Below are 11,708 nucleotides of genomic sequence, written 5' to 3'. Positions count from 1 at the left end.
TGGACATTAGGAAGAACTTCTTCACAGTTAGAGTGGCCAAGGTCTGGAATGGGCTCCCAAGGGAGGTGGTGCTCTCCCCTACCCTGGGGGTCTTCAAGAGGGGGTTAGATAGGCATCTAGCTGGGGTCATCTAAACCCAGCACTCTTTTCTGCCCATGCAGGGGGTCGGACTCGATGATCTATTGAGGTCCCTTCCGACTCTAAAATCTATGAAACTATAAGGCTTTATCAAAAGCCTTGCTAAAATTAAGGTATACCACATCCACTGGTCTCCCCGCATCCACAGAGCCAGTCATCTCATCATAGAAAGCAATCAGGTTGGTCAGGCCTGACTTGCCCTTGGTGAATCCAGGCTGACTGTTTCCAATCACTTTCTTCTCCTCCAAGTGCTTAGAAATTGATTCCTTGAGGATCTGCTCCATGATTTTTCCAGGGACTGAGGTAAGCCTGCCTGATCTGCAGTTCTCTGGATCCTCTTTTTTCCCTTTCTTAAATATGGGCACTATATTTGCCCTTTCCAATCATCCAGGACCCCTCCTGATTGCCATTAGTTTTTAAAAATGATGGCCGGTGGCTCTGCAATCTCATCAGCCAACTCCTTCAGCACCCTCAAGTGCATCCCATCCAGCCCCATGGACTTGTGCAAGTCCAGCTTTTCTAAATAGTCCCTAACCTGTTCTTTCACCAGTTGTCTGCTCACCTCCTCCCCAAACTGTGCTGCCTGGTGCAGTAGTCTGGGAGCTAACCTTGTCTTTGAAGACAAGAGGCAAAATAGGCATGGAGCACTTCAGCCTTTTCTGCATCCTCTGTCACAAGGTTGCCTCCCCATTCAGTAGGGACCCAACACTTTACCTGATCCTCCTCTTGCTACTTCCATATTTGTAGAAACCTTTCTTGTTCCCCTTCACATCCCTTGCTTGCTGCAACTCCAATTGCACTTTGGCCTTCACGATATCATCCCTGAATGCCTAAGCAATACCCTTATAATCCTCACTAGTTATTTGCCAAAGTTTCCGCTTCTTATAAGCTTCTTTTTTGTGATTATTTTACTGAAGCGTTCCCTGCTAAGCCAAGTTGGTCTTCTGCCATACTTGCTAGTCTTCCTGCACATTGGGATGGTTTGTTCCTGCAAAGCATTTAAGACTCCTGGCTTGATAAGAGCAAGGACTACCAGGGCAGCCACATCAAGAAACTGAAATATAACTACCATCTGGCCTCTGCATGCCAACAATACACACAAACTTAGGTTAAATGATATGGACCAAGTCTTCAACTGGCATGTATCAACATGGCTCCACTGGAGTTATACCAGTTTGCAGCAGATGGACGATCTGGGCCTGTTTGCATTCATGACGGTCTAATACTGCTTTCTAACATTAGTTAATAATTACTGCAAAAAACAGATTTTGAAGTTGTACTTGTGTGGGCCGACAGAGCGATACTGGGAAGAGTAATTTCTTACTGGTAAATTGGCTTCTTTCATGCAGCAGTATGTTATATGTTCAAAGTGTAGTACCAGCATCACTCATTAAACCATAGCTCTATCATAGCCATTTATAAGCAAATATGGAAATAAATTGAAAAACAATTATATTTATCAGGTTCAGGTCAGTGGTTCCCAGTGTGTGGTTGCCAAAACAGCTATAAATTATGGCTATACTTAGAAAGTTGGCTAGCTAATAATGTCTTTAACATTCAATCAGACAGTATCTTGATACTGGTTTTCTTTGTGTACATCTGTTAAGCCACTGGGGGCCAACCTTTTTGGCAGGTGTGCCACAAGTTCAGCTCCACACCTTCTCCAAATGCCAACCTAATCCCCTTCTACCTCCTGCCCTATTGCTTAGCTTTCCACTCCCTACTCTGTGCTCCTAGCACAATCCACTGCCACAGAGCTGGACCTGTGGGGAGCTCTGAGAACCAGATAAAGTTAGTATTTGAACAGAAGTCTTCAGCACTGGGCAATATTTCACTGGCGTGCCATGTCACACCGGATTCAGTGTGGGGTCAGTCCAAAGCGCAGTGTCATGCCACAGCTGGATCCAGGACAGAGCGGGACCAGTGCGCTGCAACACACCAACCCTTGCTGGATCCAGCCCACAAAAGATCAACTCCCACCCACAGAATCCAGCCTGGAGGCTGGGCCCATGCCACTCATCCAGCCAGCTACAAGGCTGAGCACCACTGAGCTAAGGCATTGTCTGGCATGAGGCTCCTAACATCTCTACTTCAGGCTCCAGTTTTCTGTTTTGTTTTTCTGGTTTTGCTACCACTCACATTTTGAGGACTTCAGAAATCGGATCTGCAGAGGACAGGATGGAACAGTCAGTTTGAAATTGTTGTATAAGGTATAGAAGTCAACACACATAAAGTAATTGGTTGTTAAAAAAGCCTCTGTAAACCCTATAATAAATAAATGCAGACTCTGCTATAACAAGAAAGACAAATCGCACTGTTTATAGGCCACAATTTGAAGATCAGTTTTCCAAAAAATCTTATTATACACTTAGTTAGGCTGTCTTCTCATGTTATACAAGATCATTTTAATTCAGCATTTTTGAGAAATGTAATAATTTAAAAATTAAGTTTCTGAATTTGCAATTAACTTGGTAATTTACCTATATTTTTATAGTTCTTTATATAACAGTGTCCTTTGTTAAGCTATTTGGAGAGGCTTAAGAATGCTCTTTTATTAATGTTCATCATCGGTCCTGTATGCATCTGAATTATAGATAGTTTCTGATTATTTTCCTGACACTTACGAAAATGGTAAAATTGATATGAACTTCCAAAATATTGTGTTTTTGCGTGTTTTAAACCCAACATGTTTGAAGAAAACAAAGTATAAATATTACTTTAAGTCAGTTTTAATATAGCATGACAGCAGTGACCTTTTTTATTTAAAGTGTTCATTAATAATCCTTCAGATATTTAAACATTCAGCATTTTTATGCAAGATAAATTTCACAATTTCATAATTTTCACAAAAAATTGCATCTATCTGCTGGTCATGCCACTAATAAGTATTAATCCAGGTTTCTACATATAGCTATTCTAAATGCTTATTGAGAAGCTTGTGAGTAACATAAAACCTGTACTGCAAGCATACTTTCTTGTGATAGGAGTAATGCAAAACAAAAATTCCCTAAATAGCTGCACTAAAAAAGGAAATGGGGCTCAAGTGGTATTTCCCATTTTTCACTTCTGAAAGCAGAACAATATGTACTATAGTTAAGCAAATGTCACTATCCACATCAAAAAAACATAATGAAAACAAAACACACACACAAATTTGACACTACGGTAACAACTAAATTTCACAAAAATATTGAAACTGTAAGAAAGTGTGTGTCACATCTTTGATGGCATATCTAGATATGACATGCTAAAGTTATAATTTATGCAATTTAGTTATTCAGCTAAGAGATGGAACTTGTACTAACCATTTGTCTTTTGAAATTGTTCAATTTATTTCAAAGTTGGGAAAACAGAATAATTTTGGATCTCTAATATTTGGAGTGTTAGGTAAGGTACTAAGTAGGGTGAGAGTTGAAAAGATCTTCATTACTGACCTATTCAAAAGAACGTGTTATTTCAAGTATTTAAGTATAAAGAAATCAAGCAAATGTTAAATCTAATTAATTTACTAAATTAATGGTAGAAAGAATTTAAAAAAATAGTACCTTCTTTTCAGTGGGACTTGAAGTCTTTGAAACTAATGCTGCTTCGACAAGACCCTGCTCAAGTAAGGAGTCATATTTTATGCTTCTTTTTCTATTTCTCCGCTCCTTGTTTGCTGTTTTTTGTTCATTTTCTTCTGACTGGGACACTTCCGCACCATTGTCTCCACAAATGGAGGATTCGAATGAAGGTTTTCCATTCATGTAAGTTTTAGTGATTTTCAGCTTAATTTCTGGAGAGCCATTCTTGATAGGAGTAGTGTTGGGTGGTGTTCCAACTCCTTTTATTTCTTGAGGCTCAAAGCGCAGCTTGGCATCTTGGGTCCCAGATTCCCCGTTAAACACACGAGAAGTTAGATCTTTCAATTTATCAGCTGGAATAAACGGGAGAGCATCGTGGCCATTATATTTTTGCATGACGCCTTCCTGTAGAGTGGCAGAAAGCTGTGCTTTGCCCAAGTAGACAGAGCACTCACGATTCACTTCACAATTCTGTGTTTTCCCATTGGCATTTCCAAGGATCTCTGGTACCTGCTTCATTTTGATGTGGTTAATTTTTCGTGTTAACAGCGGAGAACTTCTTTTGACGCTAAAGTCCATTCAGCCTTGATGTTTCCAGTCTTACACTGCTATAATACAAACAAAAGAAAAGAAGATGTTTAGAATGTAGAAAAATAAGAGTGAACACAAAGTAATTAAACGTCTTGTTAAAGATGCCTGTATAGGCATAATCTGCAATCTATACTTAAAAATATATTCCAATTTTAAGAATGGACACATTCTACCGACAAGAGCTTCTGTTAGCACAGAAACTGCTGGTTACATTTGCAACACCACACTAATTTCACTAAGTATGCTTTGGCAATGTGCAAACAGAGCAAAATTAAAATGTTTTAGTTTTCATTTTAAGCAACTACAGCCCAAATTCTGCTCATACCACTCACAAAGCAGAGCCATTTACACCTTGAAACCATGCCTTTGAATTAAAAGAAGTTTGACCTAGAGACACTAATAGCAAAAACTGGCAACCTCCATTTTAGTAAAGCCAACCAGACTGGAACTCCCACAAACCAATGTTTCTAATGTATTCAGTGAATGGCTGCATCAAGGGCATGGCAGAAGCTTCTTCACAGTGCACTGCAAATGGGCACTACACCTTCCATCAAAGCACTACCCCTAGGGAGGTATTGCAGCTCAGTCCTCACACTTAATCCTAAACTTTACAGTTAAAAACTGTCAGTAAGAGATGTCAATTAATTTCACTTGTAGTGGTAGTTTTATGGTGGGGACATCATCTATGGGGACCTGGATGGATGTCAATTAAGATTACTTTCCTCAAAGCATAAAACAACAAAAACCCACTTCATCTGTAAATTTAACATGACTATACATCACTTTGTAATATCGATTTCTCACCCACCAAGGTAAGATGCTTAAGCAAGTGAAACTACATGTTTTTACAATCAGATATAGAAAGATTTCTAAAAGTTACGAGAGTTAAACCAGCACTTTCAAACAATGCATTAGGCCCTGCCCAATCACAAAATAAACAGAATAAAGCCATCTGTGCGGGCCGGGAGCGCCCCAAGCCCTTTTTCGCGCTGCACGCGGGCTGTGACCAGCAGCCCGGGCACGTGGGGGCGGAGAGGGAAGGCCTTCACTCTGGAATTAGGCACGGACGCGTATCGGTAGTTTAAAAGATTGTTTACTTACACCGAGATGGCAATGGTGTAGGCTGGAAAGCTTGATTAAGTTGCAGTTACAGAAAGAGAAAAGAAAACAAAAACTCGAACCTGCAGAACACGAGGGTACGTCGCATAGGGTTCCGGCGACGGGAAGAGGAAAATACGAGGGTACGTCGCATAGGATTCCGGCGACGGGAAAATAAATCTGCAGGACTTGAACCCGGGTAGAAGAGCTCTGAGGCCGATCGTAAGGGCTCACACGAAGTTTGTTAGGCTCCGTGGGTTCTTCCGTTCACTCATCCACACGAAGTTTGCTAGGCTCCGCGGGTTCGGTTCGTAGCGCGCGGGAGGGGTACGTCTAGGAATTCTATCGGCGACGGGGAGAGGCTAGAGATTGATCAGATCTCCGTTGCCTGCTTCAAATGCACTGGGTCCGTGAGGATCCGCAGCGCTTAGAGATCTTCACACAGCGTGAAGTCTCCTCCTCCCTTGTTCGTGGAGTCCTCCAACTTGGGCAGAAACCACTCAAGCCTCTTATACGGCTAGCAAGCCAATCACTAGCCGCCACGTGTGAATAATTTAGAACTGGCCAATAATGGGACTCGAATTAGCATACCAATGGCAGGAACTCTTTGCAACGAGCATCCCCTCTCTGCAGCAAAGAAATGCACCCTGCAAAACAAGCTCCAAATTGGCGGGAAATTCTCCCTTGCACCGGGGTTCTCCTCTGCAGCAGAAAACTCCACTGTGCAAGGAAGCTGCAATTTAGCGGGGACAATTTAGCAGTGCCAAAGCACACACAAATAAAAATCACACCTTTTGGGTTGTGACACCATCTACCCACAGAGTAGCCAAGTTCCTATGCGACTATATCAAAGCAGAATGACTCTGTCGAGATGCCCACTCAGTCCAATATCTGACAGTTTCAAAAAAGCTGTGAGAAAACCAATAATGGACAATTATAGAATTGCTCCCTGCTATTCAAAAATTTTCTTCTAAAAGCCTGTCAGTTAGCAACTGGCTTTAGGCATGAAAACTGATACTACTTTGTGAAAAATCAGTGTCAGTGCTGGTTTTTTACTCAGTTCCCTCCACGGATGCTCACCTGAATTACACTCTGGTCACTGCTACGTCAGGCATGTGTAGACTGAGTATGCAGGATAATGCAGAGCTACCCTAGCTAACTTTAAAAGGATTTTGTTTGAATACCAACAACAATCTAGCTGAGGCAGCAGGTTGGTACAAGCTAATACCAGCACACCCTACTTCTAGGCTATTTCTATGTAGTTTTAAAGCTAGCTCAGAAATCTCTGCACTGAAGAATAGGCATACTCTTAGCAGCTTCACCAGTTATTTTGTGAATTACTGGCCTTGCTTAGGGCTACAATGGGAATAGCCACTCCTCCTGTGATCCACAGCTAACAGTTGCAGCAGACAATAGTATGGTATCAGGTAGCTATTTTTCTAAATCTCCATCTGCTGTAATGTTTGACAAGTTTATATACTTTTAATTGAAATCCCATTTTCAGTGTTTTATTATGTAGTTATCCCTGACCTGTCTCAATTTTAAGTTACCCCTTTTTAAGCTAACATAATTTTTGCTATGATAATTTAAGGCTATGCAAAAAGAATTTTTGTTCAAAGTAGTTGTTAGATATAATGCTCTTGAAAAAAATCCAGAGCAGACAATCACTGTTCCAGTCTAAATGAAGATCTAAAATGACTATAGGCCTGAAGACAAGATGTTACCTGCACATGACCTCCTAATAGGATGGGGGGGAGGGACAAGCATCAAGAGTCAGGTGGGAGCCAAGGTGAACAGTTTTTTGGGGTTTTTTGAAGGTTAAAAAAATACTTATCAGAATCTTACATTCAACTGTGGTTATGGGAAAAAAGCAGCGTTTGCATCCCATAAACTATCACTTCCCCTCTAGCAAGTAGAAGTCGTCACATATGAATTATCACAAATACGCTCCCATGCAAAAGCATTCTCTCAATGGTATCTTCTGAAGGAGTGAAAGACTTCGATTTGCAAAACACTACTGTGAACACAATTTATATTCAGTAGCTGATAAATCAGAATGATGAACAATGCTGCAAACACTCAGTGAAAAGAAGCTGGATTTAGAAAAACTAAGGACAGAGTTAAAAATAAAAGGAAAGGAGATGAAAAAAGAAATAAAATAAGTACAACCAAAAGGAAAAGCTTGTAGAGGTACAGATAGAGGTTGAAAAAAGCCAAAGCCCATGCAAGCTCAGAAACTCTACTCTAAAAATGAAGGTTCCACTTTTGAGTCAAATAAACCTTAAAACCCATTTTGTATGAGTTAGTACTTTCCAGTGTTTCACATTCTGATTCAGATTTCTTACCATAAATTGCTTCTCACAGTAATAATAATCACAGCCAAATTACACAAATCAATCAACACAAGGAAGCATAGCCATTACAGAATAAACTAGGAAGTCCAAGATTATTGCAATGGCAATAACATTTGCATTTGAGCCCTTATTTTTATAACAAGGAACCAAATTATAACTAGTCTTGTATTTATTCCCTCACAAATTCTTACTAGAAGAAACTTACAGTACACAATAGAAAGCAGTAGTTTAAATAGCTGAGAAAGCAGTAGTTTAAATAGCTGAATTTCCTTAGCATAAAGCAAGTATCCCAAAACTCATTACATAGAAAACTATCTAAAAATGTGTACTACATACCTGAAGCTGTTGGCGCCCTCTGGTGGTTAACTGAGCATTTGGTCAGCGACTATGTAGGTATCAGATTAGAAAGTCTGTATTTTATCTACAATAGCGTTTAGTCTGGTTTTTCACTATCATACTGCAGTATTAACATTTTTCTTCTAACACAATATGGATTTTCACAGTTTATTTCTCAAAAATGGAAAGCCACCTGACCACAAGTTGAAATAAACAAAACCAGACAACTAGAAAAAGTGGCAGTTATTTCAATTAACTTAGCTTATCCTACCTAGCAATGAATGTAGGTCTATAAAGAGATGGAAAATTACAGGCATTTAAATTTAAATATTATACGGATCAAAAAGGGTAGAATATCTAGAGAATTTTTAAAAAATTAAAAATAACGAGGAAGAAGTGAATGCATATATAGATAGTTCAAAGTTGCTCTTTACGGGTCTCTGAAAAGACTCCCATGCCAAATTAAAGCTAAGAACATAATAATTTTGCTCTGTATTCTCCTCCCCTAGAGACAAAAGGACCAATACAGAAATTATGTTCGTTAGCAAAGGGGGAGACCAATTAAGCATTTTTTTTAGTTACCTGGTTTGTTTGTTTGGGGTTTTCTTTACAACCTATGGTTCACCGTGAAACCCTAACCTGAGACAACACCATTCTGTGATTAAAGATCTGTTCTTGATAGACGTGGGTGGCAAATGCAGTTCATCTCTCACGGAGCTTACAATCTATTTAGTAGTTACACTTGACTTTTTTCCTTAATGTTTTTTGAAGACACCAATGCAAAACTGCTTTTTACCAGCAACTTGAAATGATGGATAAAGAAAAACTAAGCATAAATTAAGAACTTCCACAAGATCATAGTTGGAAGCATGGAAGCAGGGACAAAGACAACTGCTAGAGATTTTAGTGAATGCAGTTGTAGATACAGTTCGGCTCATGGGGTCAAGCTGATGAGGACATGAAGAAGGCTAACTGTCTGAAATACAGATACGGGAAAAAGCGCATGGAGTTTAAAACATGGAAAATAAGACCACATTTCTACTAAGAGTTAAGGGCACCAGAAGTTACAAAGATCAGGGTGAGAAGGAGAATAAGAAGTGACAGAGACAAGGGAAGCAAGTACCTGAAATTGGATAGTATCATGCAGAGATGATTAATCTGATGGCTAGTTGCCATATATTAGAGGTGTCAGCTGATGCAGGGAAACAATATTTGATCTATCTTCCCCTCAAAGTCAACTGACATGAAGAAAGAAACATAGGAAGGGGGAAAATGTCAAGAAGTAGCAGACAGGAGGCAAAGACTATGACCACTAACCTCAGAAGTGAAATATAAAAGGACCAGTAAGGGAAGTGGTAAAACTGAAGGAGAAGACATATGGAGTGAATAAATTCTGCATGGTCTCTGACATCCCTTCAGAGATGATCAGCAGTGAAGGCAGGAACACGAGGAACAAAATAAAAAAAAAGGAAGGAGCATGAGACAGGACTAGAGTAAAATGAGCCAGAAGGGTAAATGATTTGAGAAGCTGTGAGGGAGCCATAGAGTCAATGCTGAAGAAAAAGGGGAGGATCCAAGACAGTCAATGGCACCAAAGAATCTAAGAACATTATGTACTTTGGGGAGATGGATGGAGGTCTAACGTAAAAAGGAAGTGAGTAATGCTAAGTGAAGCAAGATCGGCAGAGAGGGATCTGGCTGAGCAATGTTACAGGAATGAGGTCCAGAAGCAGCTGCATTTGTGAGTGGGCTTGGCACTAGAGTAGATGTTTAAATTCATTGTGGTCCTGCCTGTTAGAAAACAACATGATACAGCACCAAGTGCAAATGCTAACTCTTTTCTGGCTTGGAGCGCTCCACATGGATTGGAAAAGAAGACTGGAAAAGTAGCAGTAGGAGCTGAGTTCAAGTTAGTACCTTAAAATAGGTAAATAACCAGTGACCAACCACTACCATCTTCCTCAGCAGGCTCTGTATATACAGATTACAGTATAATTTACTTTGTGTATATTTTAAATAGTTTTAATAACTAGCTATGTGTCTATCATATGACAACCATATGTCAAATACTTATTCCACCTGTTCAAAGTATGTTCTTATATTTCAGTGTCCAGACTATGTATTTGCATGTTTTTTTCTTCTTAGTATTATGCCTTTTGCCTCCTCAGTGACTAATTCGCAAGAACTGCACAGAAATGCTTTTCTGTGCAACAGAAATTATTGGATAGTCAAATTCCATCTATTTCTACCAAAAGGAAGAGCTGGAACAAAATAATCGACACAAGTTTCGTTGTTAAATACCACTTGTACTTCAAGAAAACTGCTTCTCAGATGAACTGATGAGAAGGTGCCCTTCATGTAATGAACCATGGATAATTTTTTTTAAATGTATCCGTAAAAGCCACTATGATATCCACAAATGAGCCTTTCACCTGGTGTTGAAAAGAAAAAAAAACAAAACCAAAAAGGAGCGAATAGAGGCGGTAATGTTTTCTGTAAAAATATATATATTGGAGTAGAAAAGACACGAGATAAAAACAGCTTTGCAATAAAACTTTTCTTCCCTCATCCATTTTGTGACTATTCAACATATGTGCCCATCCTCAAGTCGGTATTAAATTAACTCATGTGCGTGATTTAATTGATGAGTAAGAGGATTAGGGGTGGCTTGAGACTTCTTGTTAAATAAATACTGCATTTGAATATCCTGGTCATTTATTTATTCAAACGCTTTTGCATATAAATTCAGAACACCAAATGAAAAAAGATCTGCATTACATGTCTTACAGTATAGCACAACACAGACTTAACATAAGAGCCAGAACCCAGGTCCTTAAGAGTGCAAAGTTACTGCATATTTTAATAAAAAGGACTTTCCTCAAGAACAATACAAGATTTGGAAACATTAGAAATGTGATCAGTAGTATTTTTTATAAACCAGTTTCCTCTATCAATCAGAAGCTTGTGACTCACCAGTGACTAACAACTCTATACAAATGTAATGTTATCATTATATCTTAGTTATCCAAGTGCAAAACAATGCATCTAAAAAACTTTCTACAGCATTATCCACTTTCACCTGGATAGAAGAAAAGCAGTTAGAAATAATTTTACCAAAATGTTAAAGCAAGTATTTTCCACTTGCCTCAAAGGAGGAAGAGTTAAACCCCAAGAGTTGTCCTGCAAAGGCTATACACACCTGATAGAAAGGACTTACATTAACCAGAACAGCAACACAGCTACATACAGCAAGGCATTTAGCTTTGTTATATATAATAATTCTAAAATGTTGGGATAAGCATTCAAATTGTATGAATGTTAATAATTAACCAAATAGCTTCCATGCTTTAAGGGTTGTTGGTTGTAGCCATGTTGGTCTAAGGACGTAGGCAGTAGGGCTGTGCGAAGCTTCGGTAACCAATTCAATTCGGAGATTTGGCCCGATTCAGGGACCGAATCTCCAAACCTGAATTGAAAATCGGGAGACCAATTAAATGCTCCAAACCAATTCAAAGCATCCAAATTGATTCGGAAAAAGATTTGGCCGGTTTGGAGATTTGGCCATAGACTAAACAGGCAGCTGACATAGCTGCCTCCACCTGGTAAATCTGTTGGGGTTGAGGGAGGG

The 11,708-nt window shown here is 39.4% G+C and overlaps 1 protein-coding gene across 2 annotated transcripts in view; it reads right to left on the bottom strand.

The window, feature by feature from the left end:
* Window positions 1–11,708, bottom strand: part of NSD2 (nuclear receptor binding SET domain protein 2) — a 109,429-nt gene that overhangs the window by 86,012 nt on the left and 11,709 nt on the right. For both annotated transcript variants that reach the window (XM_014520060.2, XM_025204438.1), the window contains one exon: window positions 3,684–4,309. In XM_014520060.2, coding sequence (XP_014375546.1) covers window positions 3,684–4,280 — 597 coding nt within the window. In that variant the 5' untranslated portion in view covers window positions 4,281–4,309. Of the gene's footprint in view, window positions 1–3,683; window positions 4,310–11,708 lie in introns of those variants that run through there.

The sequence above is a fragment of the Alligator sinensis genome, unplaced genomic scaffold (genome assembly GCF_000455745.1).
Source record: "Alligator sinensis unplaced genomic scaffold, ASM45574v1 scaffold445_2, whole genome shotgun sequence".
Classification (NCBI taxonomy): domain Eukaryota; kingdom Metazoa; phylum Chordata; order Crocodylia; family Alligatoridae; genus Alligator; species Alligator sinensis.
This window is presented reverse-complemented; position numbering and strand designations above follow the sequence as displayed.